The sequence below is a fragment of the Aphelocoma coerulescens genome, unplaced genomic scaffold, assembly GCF_041296385.1.
Source record: "Aphelocoma coerulescens isolate FSJ_1873_10779 unplaced genomic scaffold, UR_Acoe_1.0 HiC_scaffold_39, whole genome shotgun sequence".
In the NCBI taxonomy this organism is placed as follows: Eukaryota; Metazoa; Chordata; class Aves; order Passeriformes; family Corvidae; genus Aphelocoma; species Aphelocoma coerulescens.
This window is the reverse complement of record NW_027183733.1, coordinates 1,970,494-1,991,383: the sequence shown is the minus strand read 5'-3', so window position 1 is coordinate 1,991,383 and position 20,890 is coordinate 1,970,494. Positions and strand designations below refer to the sequence as shown.

General features: G+C 54.5%; 1 protein-coding gene across 1 annotated transcript in view; it reads left to right on the top strand.

Moving 5' to 3' along the window:
• The window catches only part of LOC138101659 (centrosome-associated protein CEP250-like), a 69,763-nt gene that overhangs the window by 40,692 nt on the left and 8,181 nt on the right, over nucleotides 1-20,890 (top strand). Inside the window, exons 14-27 of the mRNA XM_068999433.1 lie at nucleotides 2,958-3,024; nucleotides 3,624-3,778; nucleotides 4,711-5,052; nucleotides 7,030-7,223; nucleotides 8,519-8,609; nucleotides 10,956-11,084; nucleotides 11,541-11,821; nucleotides 13,020-13,179; nucleotides 13,758-13,967; nucleotides 14,878-14,965; nucleotides 15,565-15,719; nucleotides 16,652-16,993; nucleotides 18,971-19,164; nucleotides 20,460-20,550. Of these exons, the coding sequence (XP_068855534.1) occupies nucleotides 2,958-3,024; nucleotides 3,624-3,778; nucleotides 4,711-5,052; nucleotides 7,030-7,223; nucleotides 8,519-8,609; nucleotides 10,956-11,084; nucleotides 11,541-11,821; nucleotides 13,020-13,179; nucleotides 13,758-13,967; nucleotides 14,878-14,965; nucleotides 15,565-15,719; nucleotides 16,652-16,993; nucleotides 18,971-19,164; nucleotides 20,460-20,550 (2,499 nt within the window). The remainder of the gene's footprint in view (nucleotides 1-2,957; nucleotides 3,025-3,623; nucleotides 3,779-4,710; nucleotides 5,053-7,029; nucleotides 7,224-8,518; nucleotides 8,610-10,955; nucleotides 11,085-11,540; nucleotides 11,822-13,019; nucleotides 13,180-13,757; nucleotides 13,968-14,877; nucleotides 14,966-15,564; nucleotides 15,720-16,651; nucleotides 16,994-18,970; nucleotides 19,165-20,459; nucleotides 20,551-20,890) is intronic.

Sequence of the window (20,890 nt, the reverse complement as noted above, 5' to 3'; positions counted from 1 at the left end):
ACGCGTCTGGTTGTCTGGATGTTGTGTTTCATTTTCTTTTCTTTCAAGCCTTCAGTTAGAGTTTTTCTGAAGACAAAGGCTTTTGGAGTAGCTCTTTCCCTCTAGGGGTGTGTTCTGTTGTGAGGTGGGTGTGCTAACACTGCCCAAGCTGCAGTGTAAGGAGCTGGACACATCCAGCAGCTCCGCCTTGGGTCCTGTAACTTGAAGCCTTTGGGATCTGGACCAGCCTGGCATGCTGATGCCTTTGCTTGGCAGAACCATCTCAAGGCCCTGATTGCTGACCTAGGCCAGATTCCCCTCAAAGGCACCCAAGAACCAAGAATGTCTCTGTTGCATCGTTCCTCAGAAAATGCCCCCAGGTGCCTGGGGGGGCTCAAGCAGGGTCCCTGCCAGCCTCCAGAGTCACAGGCAATACTGACTGTGCAAAGAATGCAAGAGACAAGACCAAGGTTAGCGGGGCCCCTCCAGCTGACCAAGTCCTGCCAGTCTTCATTGCCACAGGATTCTTCTTTCGAGAAGAAGACAAAGAAAGGGCAGGGCCCTCTTGCTTGCCTGCAGGTTTCTGCATCTTCCATCAGATTGTGCTCCAAGGCTCTGTTGCCACTTCTGCTATCGGCCTTTGTTTCTCCAGCTGGAAGTAGGATGGGTGCTGGTAGATCTTAGGGAACTTCCCCGAGATCCTCTGGCTGTAGGGTGCTGCTCCTCCTACCTGGACATACAAGATGGGGCAAGGAAATGTCTCTTCCATGTTGACCAAACCTTTCCCCCTTGGAGCCTGGGTAGTCAGAAGAAAACTCTTCCTCTCCCCTAATCTCTTCATGGCAAGACTTTGTTAGGTCTATATTCACATTCCCATCTCAAGAAGAAGGTAGGACATGTAGGCAGGAACTCCTCATTCTTTCATGAATAAAAGCAGAGTGGGCACATGCTGGGCTGTGACTGCAGGGGGAACAAACAAACAGCCACGTTGTTTAGACAAACCTCATCAGACAGAGCAGTTTTCCCCGAGGTGGTGCGAGTCCTAAGAGTTCCTAAAATGTGATACCGTGTAGTAATGAGTTGCATGCTTCCCTTTTAGGCTGCTTCTGTCTCTGGAGGAAAAGAACCTGTGCCTCAGAACACTGGAAGAAAAGAACCAGGCACTGAACAATCAGGTGTCTCAATTTCGTTCTGCTCTTCGCGAGGCCGAGCAGCTCTGTGCAAACCGCACAGGACAAGTGCTGAAGCTCAACGCCCAGGTAATCTGTGCCCTGGCGTCCTCTTCTCCAGGGACACACATCATCACCTTTGGCTTGGAGGCCCCAACTGCTTTCCCCTCCCAGCAGCATCCACTGCTGCCGTGTTCTGCCCCGGGGTGCTGCTGCACCCACAGGCCAAGGCTGGATCTGGTGTCTGCTGCCGATGTTTTCCTCCGTTCTCTCCCGGGTCCCAGCAGGAAATGTGGGAGGAGAAGCAGCAGCAGACTCCTTTGGAGCTTCTCCATCCCTCTGTTAGCAGTGTTGTCCCAGATGGAGTTGGTGCCTGTGCTGGGCACCGAGCAATGTGGGCACACAGACGTGGCTATGGCAGGCTGGGGAGGGCACTTCCAGCGCAGCCAGTTCAGCCGGTGTTCAGAGCTGCAGCCTCAAGGATGCCCATTGGCTCCCTTTCCCTATTTTCAGGACACTTGTTTCCATTGGAATCCTTGGCTCTGTGCCTTCTGTTTTGGGCATGTTTTTTTGCCTGAAGTCATTTCTCCTTTGTTACTTGCTCTACTGCCTGCTCTGCTGCCTCAGGAGCAGCCCTGTCCCTGAGGCTCTGTGCATCCATCTTCCAGATGCGGGCCCTGCAGAAGGCAGTGCTGGAGATGGAGGCTACCCAGGCAACTCGAGAGAAGCAGCTGCTGCAGGAGCTGGAGGAGTCCCGAGCAGGAGAACGGAGCTTGAGGGACTCTGTGCAGGTGCTGGAGGCTGAGGTGTCTGAGCTGCGTAGGAAGCTCCAGAGCTCTGAGAACAGAGCAGAGGCCTTGGCCACAAAGTGTCAGCAGGCCAGTGGTGCTCACCAGGAAACTCAATCCCAGCTGGACAAACTGCTCCTGGTTCTCCACCACGTGATCAGGGATAGCAGAGACTTGGTCACCTGGAGCTCAGGCAAGTGTGGGAGGCTGGGAGAGCAGGTGGAGCGAGGGGGTGGTTCCTGGTCATCCTGGTATGACACACTCACCCTGTCAGTTCAGGCTGACTCAGGCCTTGGGAAGTCTTGTCTCCCTGCAGAGACACAAGTCCATGTTTGTTTGTAGAGAAGTGATTAGAGTCAGAAGGGAGAAGGGCCCAAGTCCTGTCAAGCCACAGGGCCCATGCAGTTGTCTTTGGGGCAGTGCTGACATTAGTGGTCATCAAAATAACGTCAGCCTGTGACACACATCCTGCTGCAAGGCGAGCTCTAGGACAATGACAAAGGCACCTCCTCCTAGGTAGAAAGAGGCCTTGTTTGTTGGAGACTGTTGGATTAAATCTTGAAAGAGAATGTCTTCTCTTTTCAGAAAAGGGTCATGTCTTGGGCCTAAGTGCTTCTCAGGATGGGGATGTCCCCGCAGAGCTCACAGTGGACAGAGTGTCAGCAGCTCTGCAAGACCTGCAGCAGCACCTGGAGCATTCCCAGAAAGATCTGGTAATATGCACCCAGAAATCCTGTCCTGCTGCTGGGCTGCTGGACAAGCAGAGTGCCAAGGCCAGGATGGGTGGAAGTTCTTGTAGGGGGGTTGTCTCACTAGCATGGGGAGGAAGGAGGATCACGATCACATCTACCAGTACGGTCCAGCTGCCCTCTCCCACCTGGGCTATTTCTGCTTTAGTGTTTGTAGCCCTTTGTCTCCTGCCAGCAGTGGCACTGACAGGTGATTCTGTTCCTCTTGCCTCTTCCAGAATGATGCAAGGAAGAAGATACAGGCCTTGGAGCTGGAGCTGGGCATGGGGCAGGCTGAGAGGGACAATCTCAGAGCCAGCAATCAGGAGCTGCTGAAACAGTTGGAAGAAATTCAAGCAGGTACAGCTTCACCTCTCCCACCCGCTGCCCCATCCTGTCCCAGCAGGGATCTCTGATGCCACACAGAGGAAAAGGGCAGTGCCCAGAGATGGCAGAGGGGAAGAACAACCAGCAGGAGATTTCTCCATCCAGTGCCAGTGAAAGCTTTTTCTCGAGGAAGATGCCGTGGCTGGCAGTGCCATCTGGCTGTGCTATGGCTGATCCCGTGCACAGGTGGTGCCTTTCAGGTGCTGTGTCTGTGCTGAGGAGCTGTAGCTGGATGCCTCAGCTCGATTCCCCCCAACTCCAGGCCCTGCCAGAGCCCCCAGGCTATTGGCCTCTCTGGAGCAGGGCTGCACAGGCATCCCCGCTCCTTTGTCTCTCTTGGACTGCTCACTCTGCACAAGCCCAAGAGTAAAGACACTTTCCTATTCCTCTGAACCTTGCCCCTTGGAGTCCTGCTTTTTTCTCCTTCATTTCTGTCAGCTTTGGAAGCCCTTGCGGCCTTAGGGGCTGGCAAACACAGGCAGGCCAAGAAGACAGTGCTGTTGTCCCTGCAGGATGCACATCAGTTTGCCTTTGCTTTGCTGTTCTCATTCTCCTTCTCCTTCCTGCTGCAGCGATGTGGAGGGCAGAACACCAGAAGACCTCTCGAGAAACTGCCCTGGAGAAAGAGGCCATTGCCCTGAAGGAAGAGGGTGTGACTCTTTGTCAGGAGGTGGCATCTCTGCAGAGGAAACTGGAGAGCCTGGAGAAGGAAAGGAAGGATGTGCTGGTGAGAACGGCAGATGCCATGAAGGGCCATTTCCTAGCTATGTTTGGCCCTTGTGTTAATAGTTCTAAGGAGCACCTCTTTCCAGCTGAGCTTTTCAAACTGCATTCTTCTGAATAAGGAGGAAAAGATGTCGTAGTCATGTCAAAGCCAGTTAGTGCTGAGGCTGCTGGTTTTCCTCCATGCTGGAGTTTTGTGCCCTGTAGTTCTCAATGTCCACACTGTCTCTATGGACATTGCATGGTCTGGGCAATTCCTCGTGTCCAAACCCACGTCCAGATTTCAAATACCTGGACCTGGAACGAGGGGTGAGAAGGCCAAGTTTGCTGTTAATAGAAAGGTGTTTGGCCTTGGCCATCAGAGAGCAGCCAGTGGGGAGAAAAGAGAGAAAAGCAAAGTGCTGATGCAGATAAGGACGTGTGCCTGCAAGGGGAGAACTCGTCCTGAGTGGCAGCAGAGAATGACAGACTGATGTGGCCATTGCTGCTCCAAGAGAGGGCAGTGGGGCTCTCGGGGATGGTGCCATGGAAACTCTACACAGGAGAGCTCAAAAACCACTCCTGTCACCCCAGCTGCAGGGAATGAAATGTTGGGGGTGTTTGCTCTTCCCTTTCTCCCTGCTGGAGAGCACATCCTCATGGCACCGCCTAAATCCTGCTTAGCGTGGACTTGGAATCCTGGCTGCAGTTCTGGCAGCTGCTCCCCAAAGGAACACTCGAGTGGAGCTGCAAGAGGTCGGGGAAGGGCAGAAAGGGAGCTGGGATGGGCTGAGTGAGCTGGGAAAGACTCAGCGTCAAGGGCGGTCCCAGCAAAGGTCTGAGGCATCCCGAGAGGCAGAGAGAGAGGGGCAGCCTTTGCCTGCCTGTGGCAGGAGTCCTGATCTGGTATGAAAAGCAAACTGAGAGAGGGAATGAGTGACCTCCCTGTTTTGGCAGCGTGAACGGGAATTGTACGAGGAGCAGATGAGAGATCTGAAAAAGAAGAATGAAATGAAAACACCGGAGATGCGAAGTGTCAAGGAAAACACCCAACAACTGGAAGTGGAGAGGGAAGCCAAGCAGGAACAGTTGGAGCATGGGGCTGCTGCTTTGAAGGAATGGCAAGAGACCGCTCAAGTCCTGAGTGTTGCACTGACCAAGAGTGAAATTTCCAAAGGGGCTCTGAAGAAAGACCTGGACATCTTGAAGGAAAGGCTTTGTCTCCAGGTAGGCACTGGCACTGATCTTCAGTCCACTGCAACGTCTCTCAAAGATTCCAATGAAGTTTCCCATGAAGAGGTGGGATTCTAAATCCCTGTCAGTCTAGGCCTGCTTGGGCAAAGCAGCCTGGGCTGCAGCAGGCAGCCTTGTGTGTCTGCCTGGCTCCAGCCAGAGACCATTGGCTGCCAGATTGTTTGCTGGCATGCCTGGAATGACTGAGGCAGCTCTGGAGCTGCTGTTCAAATCAGCTCCAGGCCAAAAGCTGGGCATGGGGAATTGCTTCTCCCGTGCCCAGGCAAGGGCAGGCAACATGTGTGGGTTGGATTTGGTGTGGAAAGGAATGGAGCAGGTGAGCAGAGTGATGGACTGAAGTGAGCAGAGTTCTGTAGCGAGGGCTGAAGAGCAGCTGCACTGCTGGAGCTTCGAGGATGCTTCCCGAGATGGAGATTTCTGAGGGACAGCTCTTGTGGTGTTTGAAATAAGGGAATCATCTCCTCTCTGAATACCCAGCAGGCTGTTGGAGCAGAGGGCAAGCGGCTGTCTGAGCACTCCAGGAGGGGTGTGGAATGTGTGCGGGACCAGGTTGCAGCAGCAGCAGCAGACAAGCCAGAGAAGCGTGAGCTCAGGAGAACTTTTGAGGTAAAGTGGGCTTTCACTGCCTCTGCAGAGCCTCAGGCTCCTCTGGATCATGACTCGTGTGCCCAGGCAGTGCTTTGGAGTCCTCTGCTTGTTTCCTTGCCTCTCCCTGTCCCTGCTGTGGGCACACCACTTTGTTTGTTCTCTCTGTTGTGGCAGCCCATGGCTTTCACAAAGGCACCTTCACTCCGCTGCCTCCCTCCCTGGCCCCGTGTCCCCGGACACACACTGGCCTCTCCTGCACAGCCCCCAGCGAGAGCTCTTTGCCCCCAGTGCTGTCTGGTGCAATTGAGGGTCTGTGAGCAGAGATCTCCTTGCCTTGATGTCCAGAGGTCCTTTTGCCCCATGTTTGCTGACAGGTTTCTGTGACCCTTTCTCCCATCCAACCTGCAGGTGGAACCTGAAGGGAGGAGTGTCCAGAGAATCTTTGGGAATGTTTACCTCTCGGATACCATTAGAGTGGATGCTCCCCCGTCTTCCCAGCACAGCAGGTCGACTTCTGGACAGGTGAGAACATCATCTTCCTTGGTGGGAGGAACACAACCCTTGGCAAGGCACATGTCCCTCAGAAAGCAGAGTAGCAGCTGTGAGCTGAGCTGTTTTCCCCAAGCCAGGCAAGCCCTGAGCGCTGCTCCCAGGGCTGGCAGCTCCTCTGCTCCAGAGCAGACAGAGGGCACCGTGCTGGAGCTGCTGTGGCTGCACCCGCTGCAGAGCCAGCAGGAGGTGGGAGCAGCTGGCTCTCTGCTGCCAGCCAGCCCAGCAGCCACAAGCCCGTGGTGTCAGGAAAGAAGAGTTGGAGGAGTTTCGTGGCCTCAGCAGTGCTTGAAGGCTCATTCTCCCCGTGGGCTTCGTTGCCCACATTGTGCTCTGCTCCCATGTGGAATGCTCTGAAGTTTGGGAGAAGGAGAGTTTGCTCCCTGTCCCTGGGCTGGCTGTGCAGGAGCTTGCTGTTCAGATCAGCTCCAGGCCAAAAGCCGGGCATGGGGATCTGCTTCTCCCTTGCCCAGGCAAGGGGAGGCAACACGTGGGGGTGAGCAGTGATGGACTGAAGTGAGCAGAGTTCTGTAGCGAGGGCTGAACAGCAGCTGCACTGCTGGTGCTTAGAGTCAAGTGTATTGGCAGTTGTGGAAGATGCAGTATTTTTGGGTGACAACACAGAATTTGGGGCAGGGATGTTTGTTGGGAAGGAGCAATCTGGTGCCAGGCAAGCCAGCAGGGCCTGACACAGCACTTCCAAGGTAACAGTGCCAGAGGCTTTTGGCAGCCCAGGGTATCGGAGCTGCAGAGGGCAGATGCTGTGAAACTTTGAGCCCAGAGCACGGGAGCTCCCTGTCCTCTGGCTGCCTGCGAGGTGGCACTGGCTGGCTCTGCACAGGGCTCCTGAGGAAGGGCTCGAGCTGTACCTTGTCCTGCTTCCAGGTTTCCCAGGAGCAAGAGTCATTGAGCAGGGCTCTGGAGCAGCTGCACCAGGAGCCCTCTGGCCAAGGGCACGCACTGGCCCAGGTGTGCAGAGAGAAGGAGCTGCTGGGCCGGGAGAAGGCTGCCCTTGAGGGCCGACTGGCAGCCATGGAGCGTCACCAACAAGACCTTTCCAAGCAGCTGGCAGAGACCAGGTAAAGGCAGGGAGGAGACCCTTTCCGGATGCTTTTACCTTGCATGGACAGAAAATGGAAGTCTCAAGAAAAAGAAATATGCCACAATGTGAAGGTTATTTTTCTGACATCTAAAGCCAGCAAAGCTGTTGTGAGCCTTGGGCTCCTGTTTGTGCCGCCAAGCACACTCGTGTGGGAAGTCAAAAGCAAGCCACCCGGCCCTGAATTGAGTAGTACTTAAACCATGCAGCTGTTGAGTGAAACCTCAAGTTTCTCTTGGGTTTAGTTCCTTGTGCTGGGCATTGAACATCCCTCTTTCCTTCCTAAGTAGCTTGACACAATCCTGATCTTCAGAACTGAAGCTTCATCTTCAGAACTCCAGGCTCTGACCTTGGGATGTTGGCAGTAGCATGCTGCCATTCAGGGGGAAGCCAGAGGCTCCTGCTGAAAATGCTGAGGGCCTTCTGCTTCCAAGCACACTCTTGAGAAGTGTGAGGCAGGACCTAGAGCTGCTTAGAGAGCAGCAGGGAAACCTCTTTGGAATTGTTGACAGCCCCTGGGGATTCTTGCTGTGTTGATGGGCACCCACCTGTCAAACCTGCCAAGGTCCTTTTGGATGGTCCCTCTCACTCTCCAAAGAAGGACAAGACTTGGGCTACTGCCTGCTTAGCTGGCAACACTAAAAGAAAGGTGGCAAGTCTATTCCTTGACCGTGCAGGAGCTTAAACTGCAGTCTCTGCATTCAGGTAGTTGTTGTTCAGACAACATGGTGTTCTGAATTTTTACAAGTGCTGCCATGACCATGAGATTTTACTGTATCATGCAAAGTAGTTCTGAAGTCTCTTAAATACAGAGTGTCTGGAAAATTATGTACCTTTATGTCCATGATGAAGAGAGTTAACAAGTCAGGAGTGAGCCAGGACGAGAGTCTGTTCTGTCCCCCTGCAGAGCAGCTTGGAAGTGCTGATGAGAGAAGGGCTGTGAGCAGAGGCTGGGCTTTTGCTCCTCGGCCCAGCCTGTGTGGGCACAGCTAGCCAGGGTCATAGGTCAGGAAGAGCAGCTGAAGGTTCGGCTGTTGAGGTCACGTTGGGCTGGGCTGTCTGTGCTGTGCCAGGCCATAAGGAAGGCCTGGGCACTCCCTCAGAGGGCCCTGCTTTGCTACTGAAATGGCACAAATGGGCCTTCTCTGTACAAGTTTCCATGCGACCCGTTTTGCATTCTCAGGCCTGGGCATCTTGAGCCACGTTGTCCTGGAATAACTGCCCGGGAGTGTCAGGAGCGAGCAGCTCATGTCTCTCCGTATTTGCAACCTGTAGGTCAGCGAAGGAGAGCCTGGAATCCAGCCTGTTTGCTGCTCAGCAGCAGATATCCCAGCTGGAGATCACCAGCAACCATCTGGAGGCTCAAGTGCTCACAGTCACACAGGCCAAGGAGGCGCTACAAGGTGAGAACCTCGTGTGCTTTGTTTGTGGTGCCGCCCCACCTAGAGAAGCTGCTGTAAAGCCTCCTCTGTCTGCAGGGCTTCTGAGGAGCGGTGGCGCTGGAGGCAGGGCCCTCCTACGCTGACACTGAAAGGGCCTGAGTCAGTAAAGGCAGTAAAGACTCTGAATCTTGCTGTTGGTCGTGTTTGCAGGAGAAGTGAAGTGCCTCCAACGTGAGCTGGAAGCAGAGAGAGCTCTCAGGAAGCAGGAGCAGGAAGACACAGCACAACAGCTCTTGCAGGTAGAGCAGCAGTGTCACGAAAGCCTCAGGCTTCAGGGAACTGCTCAGCAGGTGGAAATAAACAAGCTCCTGCAAGACCTGGTAGGTGACAATACGCTTCTGAATTGTCCAAGCTGGCCCTGGGGGCTGGTTTAGCACCAGCAGAGCCTGAGGGTGTGAAAGGGCAGCAGTCCTCTGCCAGAGGCCTCCCGCTGCTGGGCCGGGCAGGAGAGGCGGCGGCTCGGACTTGGAGGCGCGTGAAGACCCACAGGATGGTGCTGGGCCAGTAAATGCAGCCACGGCTTCCGTGAGGGCGTAAGGCGAGTTCCAGAGCAGCTTGGGCAGTGCCCACCCAAAGCGTGGCGGCCCAGGGCAGGATCTTCCCCGAGTCCCACCTGCCACGGAGCAGATGCCAGCGTGGAGCAGATGCCAACAGTGCTGCTGGCTGCAGGCGTGGGAACTCGGTTCCTGTCTTGCTGTGCTCCCACGGTGGACAGAGGGATTAGCTTTGGGCTGGAAGCAAATGGAACAGGCCCCGGTCCTTCAGTCCTTGTGACTGGGGCATCAGGGTGCCAGAAGGTGACACCTCCTTTTCTGAATGGTTGGACTCAATGCTTGTGCAGGTCTTTCCCAACAGAAATGATTCCATGGTTCTGGGATCCTTGCACCTGCTGAGCCTCCTTTTAAATTCCCTGACAGGACACGGTTTCTGGAGAGCAGAGAGCCAGTGCTGTTGTCTTTTCAGGTTGGGGTTTGTGGGAGGGATGAAGCTTCACGTTTTTCAGCGAGGAGCTTGCCTGGGGACTTCAACTTGAAGATTTTTCCTCCCCTCCTCAGGCAATTGAGCGGGAAAGGTACCATGCAGACATACAGGAGATGCTGCAGCAATGGGGAAAAGAGAAGGCAGAGAGAGAGCAGGAGCACCAGAAGGTGCTGTTTGAGATGAGGCAGAAAGTTGCCACCCTGCAGGCTCAAAGACAAGAGGAACAAACTAGATTTGAAAATGCCGAGCGAGAGGTAATGATTGTGCAAGGAGAATTGGTGTGATTTTTTGCAAGGCTGGAGCTGTGGGAGATGGCAGGCTATGGGGCTGTGTGGAGCATGCCCTCCATGTCTTCTACATTGAATTTGGGGAGGTGAAAGGTGAACAGGGCTATCTTTGGGCCCAGGAATGAGCCCTCTCACAGGAAGCCCGGCAGAAACATCAGCTTTCCGTTGGGATTTTTGTGCTGCTCTTGTGCTCTGTTTTCCTAAGACTTACCTCGGAGGATCTTCACTGTTCTCTTAAGGGTCCTCTTTTGGTGTGTACTGGTCGGTGTCCATAGCCAAACTGAGTTTGTAGGACTTTTCTTTTGTGGGCACAGGGAGGGCGCAGCGGGAACGCTGACAAGAGACAAATCTTTTTAAAGACTCGCCTGGAGTATTTCTGAACAGCAACCCAGAGATGTCTCCTGGGCTGTGTTCTAAGTCACTCTCTGGGAAGCTGTGTCCCCCCCAGGGCAGACAGTGGCCCAGGGGAGCAGCAGCCGAGTGCTCTGAGAGCGCGTGAGCCCATCAGTCTTTGCCTCTTGCCACACAGAGTTTGCAGGGGAAGTGTCAAGCCCTCTGCTCTTTCCTTCTGTGCAGGTCCTGCTGGAAAAGCAGAAGGAGAAGAATTCTTTATCAGAGACACTGCTCCAAACTCGGGGACAGCTAAGCCAAGCCTGCCAGCAGGTGCAGCAGCTCAGGCAGGAGGTGAAAGAGCAGCAAGAGAAGGGGCAGGTAAGTCTGAGCAGGCAGGGAACAGAGTGCAGGGCAGTGGCAAAGGCACAAAAGGCAGGTGCTGGGAGTCAGGAGGCAAGGGCTGCTTCAGGCCCTGGCAGCACAGAGCCTGGCAAGCTCCAGAGCTCAGGCCCGGGAAGCAAGGCTTACAATGGAAGCAGAGCTGGGTAGAGAAGCCAAAAGAAGTCGCTGAAGGAATGGGATTTTGAGAGAGCAAGTGGGAAAAGCTGAGCCTGAGGGCAGGTCGCAGGAAGTTGCTCTGCATTTTGTTGCCAGACCATCCAGGCAAAGCTGCAAGCTGAGCTGCAGAAAGCTCGGAGGGGAATCCAGGCAGCGCAGAAGAGGCACAAGGAAGAATTACGAGGCATCAAAGAGGAAATGAATCTCCTCCTTGAGCAGAGGGAGGCTCTACAAAAGCAGGTGAGTGAAAGAGCAGTGGCACCGCAGCATCCAGCAGGGGGTCTGTGCCCTTCTTGCTTTTCCATGGCAGAGCAGCAGCTGCTGGGGTGGTCCCTGGGGCTGCCTCGTGCTCTGGGCTCCTTGGCAGCTGCTCTGAAGGACCCTCGGTGCTCTGCTGAATCTCAGCTGCTGCCCTGGACAGCTGGGCTAGTCCTCTGGGCTGTTGGCCAGCAACCATCAGCACGGATTCCTGCTGGCCTCTTCTTGCTGGCCTTGGTGTGGGAGGTGCTTTTTCAGGTGCCCTTGGTGGGCCACGTAGAGATTGAAACAAGTTGTCCGTATGCATTGTGAATCTGGTGCTCTGAGGACAGGGAGAAATGGAAAGTTGGCCTTTGCCTTTTCTCACAGCCTCTGCTGTGGCTGACAGTGACAGGCTGTGGCTGTAGCCTCTGACTGCTTTGTTCTGTTTGACTGGAGGTGGGAGAGTTGACATCTCAGCTGGCAGCCTCCAGAGAGTCCCAGGCAACGATTGTTCAGAGAGCCCAGCAAGATGTGAGGGAGGCCCAGAAGCAGTCAAGGCAGAAGCTGTTGCAGGTTGAGCAGCTCCAGAAGATGCTGGAGGAGGCAGAACATCAGAACAAGGAGCTGCAAGTGCACCTGAAGAACTTGGAGATGGAAAGGAGTCAATGGGAAGAAGTGGCACGCCAAAATTCGGGACTTTGGGCTTCCTTGAACACCCTAGAGAAGGAAAAAGCCAGGTAAATGAAAGCCTGTGGGACTCTGCCTTGTGGGAATGGATTCCCTCTTTGCCATCTTTGCACCTGCCAGGGGCTCTGGCAGCATTTCCTACGTGGCAGAGTTCTGAACTCTCCGTGCAGACGCGTCTGGTTGTCTGGATGTTGTGTTTCATTTTCTTTTCTTTCAAGCCTTCAGTTAGAGTTTTTCTGAAGACAAAGGCTTTTGGAGTAGCTCTTTCCCTCTAGGGGTGTGTTCTGTTGTGAGGTGGGTGTGCTAACACTGCCCAAGCTGCAGTGTAAGGAGCTGGACACATCCAGCAGCTCCGCCTTGGGTCCTGTAACTTGAAGCCTTTGGGATCTGGACCAGCCTGGCATGCTGATGCCTTTGCTTGGCAGAACCATCTCAAGGCCCTGATTGCTGACCTAGGCCAGATTCCCCTCAAAGGCACCCAAGAACCAAGAATGTCTCTGTTGCATCGTTCCTCAGAAAATGCCCCCAGGTGCCTGGGGGGGCTCAAGCAGGGTCCCTGCCAGCCTCCAGAGTCACAGGCAATACTGACTGTGCAAAGAATGCAAGAGACAAGACCAAGGTTAGCGGGGCCCCTCCAGCTGACCAAGTCCTGCCAGTCTTCATTGCCACAGGATTCTTCTTTCGAGAAGAAGACAAAGAAAGGGCAGGGCCCTCTTGCTTGCCTGCAGGTTTCTGCATCTTCCATCAGATTGTGCTCCAAGGCTCTGTTGCCACTTCTGCTATCGGCCTTTGTTTCTCCAGCTGGAAGTAGGATGGGTGCTGGTAGATCTTAGGGAACTTCCCCGAGATCCTCTGGCTGTAGGGTGCTGCTCCTCCTACCTGGACATACAAGATGGGGCAAGGAAATGTCTCTTCCATGTTGACCAAACCTTTCCCCCTTGGAGCCTGGGTAGTCAGAAGAAAACTCTTCCTCTCCCCTAATCTCTTCATGGCAAGACTTTGTTAGGTCTATATTCACATTCCCATCTCAAGAAGAAGGTAGGACATGTAGGCAGGAACTCCTCATTCTTTCATGAATAAAAGCAGAGTGGGCACATGCTGGGCTGTGACTGCAGGGGGAACAAACAAACAGCCACGTTGTTTAGACAAACCTCATCAGACAGAGCAGTTTTCCCCGAGGTGGTGCGAGTCCTAAGAGTTCCTAAAATGTGATACCGTGTAGTAATGAGTTGCATGCTTCCCTTTTAGGCTGCTTCTGTCTCTGGAGGAAAAGAACCTGTGCCTCAGAACACTGGAAGAAAAGAACCAGGCACTGAACAATCAGGTGTCTCAATTTCGTTCTGCTCTTCGCGAGGCCGAGCAGCTCTGTGCAAACCGCACAGGACAAGTGCTGAAGCTCAACGCCCAGGTAATCTGTGCCCTGGCGTCCTCTTCTCCAGGGACACACATCATCACCTTTGGCTTGGAGGCCCCAACTGCTTTCCCCTCCCAGCAGCATCCACTGCTGCCGTGTTCTGCCCCGGGGTGCTGCTGCACCCACAGGCCAAGGCTGGATCTGGTGTCTGCTGCCGATGTTTTCCTCCGTTCTCTCCCGGGTCCCAGCAGGAAATGTGGGAGGAGAAGCAGCAGCAGACTCCTTTGGAGCTTCTCCATCCCTCTGTTAGCAGTGTTGTCCCAGATGGAGTTGGTGCCTGTGCTGGGCACCGAGCAATGTGGGCACACAGACGTGGCTATGGCAGGCTGGGGAGGGCACTTCCAGCGCAGCCAGTTCAGCCGGTGTTCAGAGCTGCAGCCTCAAGGATGCCCATTGGCTCCCTTTCCCTATTTTCAGGACACTTGTTTCCATTGGAATCCTTGGCTCTGTGCCTTCTGTTTTGGGCATGTTTTTTTGCCTGAAGTCATTTCTCCTTTGTTACTTGCTCTACTGCCTGCTCTGCTGCCTCAGGAGCAGCCCTGTCCCTGAGGCTCTGTGCATCCATCTTCCAGATGCGGGCCCTGCAGAAGGCAGTGCTGGAGATGGAGGCTACCCAGGCAACTCGAGAGAAGCAGCTGCTGCAGGAGCTGGAGGAGTCCCGAGCAGGAGAACGGAGCTTGAGGGACTCTGTGCAGGTGCTGGAGGCTGAGGTGTCTGAGCTGCGTAGGAAGCTCCAGAGCTCTGAGAACAGAGCAGAGGCCTTGGCCACAAAGTGTCAGCAGGCCAGTGGTGCTCACCAGGAAACTCAATCCCAGCTGGACAAACTGCTCCTGGTTCTCCACCACGTGATCAGGGATAGCAGAGACTTGGTCACCTGGAGCTCAGGCAAGTGTGGGAGGCTGGGAGAGCAGGTGGAGCGAGGGGGTGGTTCCTGGTCATCCTGGTATGACACACTCACCCTGTCAGTTCAGGCTGACTCAGGCCTTGGGAAGTCTTGTCTCCCTGCAGAGACACAAGTCCATGTTTGTTTGTAGAGAAGTGATTAGAGTCAGAAGGGAGAAGGGCCCAAGTCCTGTCAAGCCACAGGGCCCATGCAGTTGTCTTTGGGGCAGTGCTGACATTAGTGGTCATCAAAATAACGTCAGCCTGTGACACACATCCTGCTGCAAGGCGAGCTCTAGGACAATGACAAAGGCACCTCCTCCTAGGTAGAAAGAGGCCTTGTTTGTTGGAGACTGTTGGATTAAATCTTGAAAGAGAATGTCTTCTCTTTTCAGAAAAGGGTCATGTCTTGGGCCTAAGTGCTTCTCAGGATGGGGATGTCCCCGCAGAGCTCACAGTGGACAGAGTGTCAGCAGCTCTGCAAGACCTGCAGCAGCACCTGGAGCATTCCCAGAAAGATCTGGTAATATGCACCCAGAAATCCTGTCCTGCTGCTGGGCTGCTGGACAAGCAGAGTGCCAAGGCCAGGATGGGTGGAAGTTCTTGTAGGGGGGTTGTCTCACTAGCATGGGGAGGAAGGAGGATCACGATCACATCTACCAGTACGGTCCAGCTGCCCTCTCCCACCTGGGCTATTTCTGCTTTAGTGTTTGTAGCCCTTTGTCTCCTGCCAGCAGTGGCACTGACAGGTGATTCTGTTCCTCTTGCCTCTTCCAGAATGATGCAAGGAAGAAGATACAGGCCTTGGAGCTGGAGCTGGGCATGGGGCAGGCTGAGAGGGACAATCTCAGAGCCAGCAATCAGGAGCTGCTGAAACAGTTGGAAGAAATTCAAGCAGGTACAGCTTCACCTCTCCCACCCGCTGCCCCATCCTGTCCCAGCAGGGATCTCTGATGCCACACAGAGGAAAAGGGCAGTGCCCAGAGATGGCAGAGGGGAAGAACAACCAGCAGGAGATTTCTCCATCCAGTGCCAGTGAAAGCTTTTTCTCGAGGAAGATGCCGTGGCTGGCAGTGCCATCTGGCTGTGCTATGGCTGATCCCGTGCACAGGTGGTGCCTTTCAGGTGCTGTGTCTGTGCTGAGGAGCTGTAGCTGGATGCCTCAGCTCGATTCCCCCCAACTCCAGGCCCTGCCAGAGCCCCCAGGCTATTGGCCTCTCTGGAGCAGGGCTGCACAGGCATCCCCGCTCCTTTGTCTCTCTTGGACTGCTCACTCTGCACAAGCCCAAGAGTAAAGACACTTTCCTATTCCTCTGAACCTTGCCCCTTGGAGTCCTGCTTTTTTCTCCTTCATTTCTGTCAGCTTTGGAAGCCCTTGCGGCCTTAGGGGCTGGCAAACACAGGCAGGCCAAGAAGACAGTGCTGTTGTCCCTGCAGGATGCACATCAGTTTGCCTTTGCTTTGCTGTTCTCATTCTCCTTCTCCTTCCTGCTGCAGCGATGTGGAGGGCAGAACACCAGAAGACCTCTCGAGAAACTGCCCTGGAGAAAGAGGCCATTGCCCTGAAGGAAGAGGGTGTGACTCTTTGTCAGGAGGTGGCATCTCTGCAGAGGAAACTGGAGAGCCTGGAGAAGGAAAGGAAGGATGTGCTGGTGAGAACGGCAGATGCCATGAAGGGCCATTTCCTAGCTATGTTTGGCCCTTGTGTTAATAGTTCTAAGGAGCACCTCTTTCCAGCTGAGCTTTTCAAACTGCATTCTTCTGAATAAGGAGGAAAAGATGTCGTAGTCATGTCAAAGCCAGTTAGTGCTGAGGCTGCTGGTTTTCCTCCATGCTGGAGTTTTGTGCCCTGTAGTTCTCAATGTCCACACTGTCTCTATGGACATTGCATGGTCTGGGCAATTCCTCGTGTCCAAACCCACGTCCAGATTTCAAATACCTGGACCTGGAACGAGGGGTGAGAAGGCCAAGTTTGCTGTTAATAGAAAGGTGTTTGGCCTTGGCCATCAGAGAGCAGCCAGTGGGGAGAAAAGAGAGAAAAGCAAAGTGCTGATGCAGATAAGGACGTGTGCCTGCAAGGGGAGAACTCGTCCTGAGTGGCAGCAGAGAATGACAGACTGATGTGGCCATTGCTGCTCCAAGAGAGGGCAGTGGGGCTCTCGGGGATGGTGCCATGGAAACTCTACACAGGAGAGCTCAAAAACCACTCCTGTCACCCCAGCTGCAGGGAATGAAATGTTGGGGGTGTTTGCTCTTCCCTTTCTCCCTGCTGGAGAGCACATCCTCATGGCACCGCCTAAATCCTGCTTAGCGTGGACTTGGAATCCTGGCTGCAGTTCTGGCAGCTGCTCCCCAAAGGAACACTCGAGTGGAGCTGCAAGAGGTCGGGGAAGGGCAGAAAGGGAGCTGGGATGGGCTGAGTGAGCTGGGAAAGACTCAGCGTCAAGGGCGGTCCCAGCAAAGGTCTGAGGCATCCCGAGAGGCAGAGAGAGAGGGGCAGCCTTTGCCTGCCTGTGGCAGGAGTCCTGATCTGGTATGAAAAGCAAACTGAGAGAGGGAATGAGTGACCTCCCTGTTTTGGCAGCGTGAACGGGAATTGTACGAGGAGCAGATGAGAGATCTGAAAAAGAAGAATGAAATGAAAACACCGGAGATGCGAAGTGTCAAGGAAAACACCCAACAACTGGAAGTGGAGAGGGAAGCCAAGCAGGAACAGTTGGAGCATGGGGCTGCTGCTTTGAAGGAATGGCAAGAGACCGCTCAAGTCCTGAGTGTTGCACTGACCAAGAGTGAAATTTCCAAAGGGGCTCTGAAGAAAGACCTGGACATCTTGAAGGAAAGGCTTTGTCTCCAGGTAGGCACTGGCACTGATCTTCAGTCCACTGCAACGTCTCTCAAAGATTCCAATGAAGTTTCCCATGAAGAGGTGGGATTCTAAATCCCTGTCAGTCTAGGCCTGCTTGGGCAAAGCAGCCTGGGCTGCAGCAGGCAGCCTTGTGTGTCTGCCTGGCTCCAGCCAGAGACCATTGGCTGCCAGATTGTTTGCTGGCATGCCTGGAATGACTGAGGCAGCTCTGGAGCTGCTGTTCAAATCAGCTCCAGGCCAAAAGCTGGGCATGGGGAATTGCTTCTCCCGTGCCCAGGCAAGGGCAGGCAACATGTGTGGGTTGGATTTGGTGTGGAAAGGAATGGAGCAGGTGAGCAGAGTGATGGACTGAAGTGAGCAGAGTTCTGTAGCGAGGGCTGAAGAGCAGCTGCACTGCTGGAGCTTCGAGGATGCTTCCCGAGATGGAGATTTCTGAGGGACAGCTCTTGTGGTGTTTGAAATAAGGGAATCATCTCCTCTCTGAATACCCAGCAGGCTGTTGGAGCAGAGGGCAAGCGGCTGTCTGAGCACTCCAGGAGGGGTGTGGAATGTGTGCGGGACCAGGTTGCAGCAGCAGCAGCAGACAAGCCAGAGAAGCGTGAGCTCAGGAGAACTTTTGAGGTAAAGTGGGCTTTCACTGCCTCTGCAGAGCCTCAGGCTCCTCTGGATCATGACTCGTGTGCCCAGGCAGTGCTTTGGAGTCCTCTGCTTGTTTCCTTGCCTCTCCCTGTCCCTGCTGTGGGCACACCACTTTGTTTGTTCTCTCTGTTGTGGCAGCCCATGGCTTTCACAAAGGCACCTTCACTCCGCTGCCTCCCTCCCTGGCCCCGTGTCCCCGGACACACACTGGCCTCTCCTGCACAGCCCCCAGCGAGAGCTCTTTGCCCCCAGTGCTGTCTGGTGCAATTGAGGGTCTGTGAGCAGAGATCTCCTTGCCTTGATGTCCAGAGGTCCTTTTGCCCCATGTTTGCTGACAGGTTTCTGTGACCCTTTCTCCCATCCAACCTGCAGGTGGAACCTGAAGGGAGGAGTGTCCAGAGAATCTTTGGGAATGTTTACCTCTCGGATACCATTAGAGTGGATGCTCCCCCGTCTTCCCAGCACAGCAGGTCGACTTCTGGACAGGTGAGAACATCATCTTCCTTGGTGGGAGGAACACAACCCTTGGCAAGGCACATGTCCCTCAGAAAGCAGAGTAGCAGCTGTGAGCTGAGCTGTTTTCCCCAAGCCAGGCAAGCCCTGAGCGCTGCTCCCAGGGCTGGCAGCTCCTCTGCTCCAGAGCAGACAGAGGGCACCGTGCTGGAGCTGCTGTGGCTGCACCCGCTGCAGAGCCAGCAGGAGGTGGGAGCAGCTGGCTCTCTGCTGCCAGCCAGCCCAGCAGCCACAAGCCCGTGGTGTCAGGAAAGAAGAGTTGGAGGAGTTTCGTGGCCTCAGCAGTGCTTGAAGGCTCATTCTCCCCGTGGGCTTCGTTGCCCACATTGTGCTCTGCTCCCATGTGGAATGCTCTGAAGTTTGGGAGAAGGAGAGTTTGCTCCCTGTCCCTGGGCTGGCTGTGCAGGAGCTTGCTGTTCAGATCAGCTCCAGGCCAAAAGCCGGGCATGGGGATCTGCTTCTCCCTTGCCCAGGCAAGGGGAGGCAACACGTGGGGGTGAGCAGTGATGGACTGAAGTGAGCAGAGTTCTGTAGCGAGGGCTGAACAGCAGCTGCACTGCTGGTGCTTAGAGTCAAGTGTATTGGCAGTTGTGGAAGATGCAGTATTTTTGGGTGACAACACAGAATTTGGGGCAGGGATGTTTGTTGGGAAGGAGCAATCTGGTGCCAGGCAAGCCAGCAGGGCCTGACACAGCACTTCCAAGGTAACAGTGCCAGAGGCTTTTGGCAGCCCAGGGTATCGGAGCTGCAGAGGGCAGATGCTGTGAAACTTTGAGCCCAGAGCACGGGAGCTCCCTGTCCTCTGGCTGCCTGCGAGGTGGCACTGGCTGGCTCTGCACAGGGCTCCTGAGGAAGGGCTCGAGCTGTACCTTGTCCTGCTTCCAGGTTTCCCAGGAGCAAGAGTCATTGAGCAGGGCTCTGGAGCAGCTGCACCAGGAGCCCTCTGGCCAAGGGCACGCACTGGCCCAGGTGTGCAGAGAGAAGGAGCTGCTGGGCCGGGAGAAGGCTGCCCTTGAGGGCCGACTGGCAGCCATGGAGCGTCACCAACAAGACCTTTCCAAGCAGCTGGCAGAGACCAGGTAAAGGCAGGGAGGAGACCCTTTCCGGATGCTTTTACCTTGCATGGACAGAAAATGGAAGTCTCAAGAAAAAGAAATATGCCACAATGTGAAGGTTATTTTTCTGACATCTAAAGCCAGCAAAGCTGTTGTGAGCCTTGGGCTCCTGTTTGTGCCGCCAAGCACACTCGTGTGGGAAGTCAAAAGCAAGCCACCCGGCCCTGAATTGAGTAGTACTTAAACCATGCAGCTGTTGAGTGAAACCTCAAGTTTCTCTTGGGTTTAGTTCCTTGTGCTGGGCATTGAACATCCCTCTTTCCTTCCTAAGTAGCTTGACACAATCCTGATCTTCAGAACTGAAGCTTCATCTTCAGAACTCCAGGCTCTGACCTTGGGATGTTGGCAGTAGCATGCTGCCATTCAGGGGGAAGCCAGAGGCTCCTGCTGAAAATGCTGAGGGCCTTCTGCTTCCAAGCACACTCTTGAGAAGTGTGAGGCAGGACCTAGAGCTGCTTAGAGAGCAGCAGGGAAACCTCTTTGGAATTGTTGACAGCCCCTGGGGATTCTTGCTGTGTTGATGGGCACCCACCTGTCAAACCTGCCAAGGTCCTTTTGGATGGTCCCTCTCACTCTCCAAAGAAGGACAAGACTTGGGCTACTGCCTGCTTAGCTGGCAACACTAAAAGAAAGGTGGCAAGTCTATTCCTTGACCGTGCAGGAGCTTAAACTGCAGTCTCTGCATTCAGGTAGTTGTTGTTCAGACAACATGGTGTTCTGAATTTTTACAAGTGCTGCCATGACCATGAGATTTTACTGTATCATGCAAAGTAGTTCTGAAGTCTCTTAAATACAGAGTGTCTGGAAAATTATGTACCTTTATGTCCATGATGAAGAGAGTTAACAAGTCAGGAGTGAGCCAGGACGAGAGTCTGTTCTGTCCCCCTGCAGAGCAGCTTGGAAGTGCTGATGAGAGAAGGGCTGTGAGCAGAGGCTGGGCTTTTGCTCCTCGGCCCAGCCTGTGTGGGCACAGCTAGCCAGGGTCATAGGTCAGGAAGAGCAGCTGAAGGTTCGGCTGTTGAGGTCACGTTGGGCTGGGCTGTCTGTGCTGTGCCAGGCCATAAGGAAGGCCTGGGCACTCCCTCAGAGGGCCCTGCTTTGCTACTGAAATGGCACAAATGGGCCTTCTCTGTACAAGTTTCCATGCGACCCGTTTTGCATTCTCAGGCCTGGGCATCTTGAGCCACGTTGTCCTGGAATAACTGCCCGGGAGTGTCAGGAGCGAGCAGCTCATGTCTCTCCGTATTTGCAACCTGTAGGTCAGCGAAGGAGAGCCTGGAATCCAGCCTGTTTGCTGCTCAGCAGCAGATATCCCAGCTGGAGATCACCAGCAACCATCTGGAGGCTCAAGTGCTCACAGTCACACAGGCCAAGGAGGCGCTACAAGGTGAGAACCTCGTGTGCTTTGTTTGTGGTGCCGCCCCACCTAGAGAAGCTGCTGTAAAGCCTCCTCTGTCTGCAGGGCTTCTGAGGAGCGGTGGCGCTGGAGGCAGGGCCCTCCTACGCTGACACTGAAAGGGCCTGAGTCAGTAAAGGCAGTAAAGACTCTGAATCTTGCTGTTGGTCGTGTTTGCAGGAGAAGTGAAGTGCCTCCAACGTGAGCTGGAAGCAGAGAGAGCTCTCAGGAAGCAGGAGCAGGAAGACACAGCACAACAGCTCTTGCAGGTAGAGCAGCAGTGTCACGAAAGCC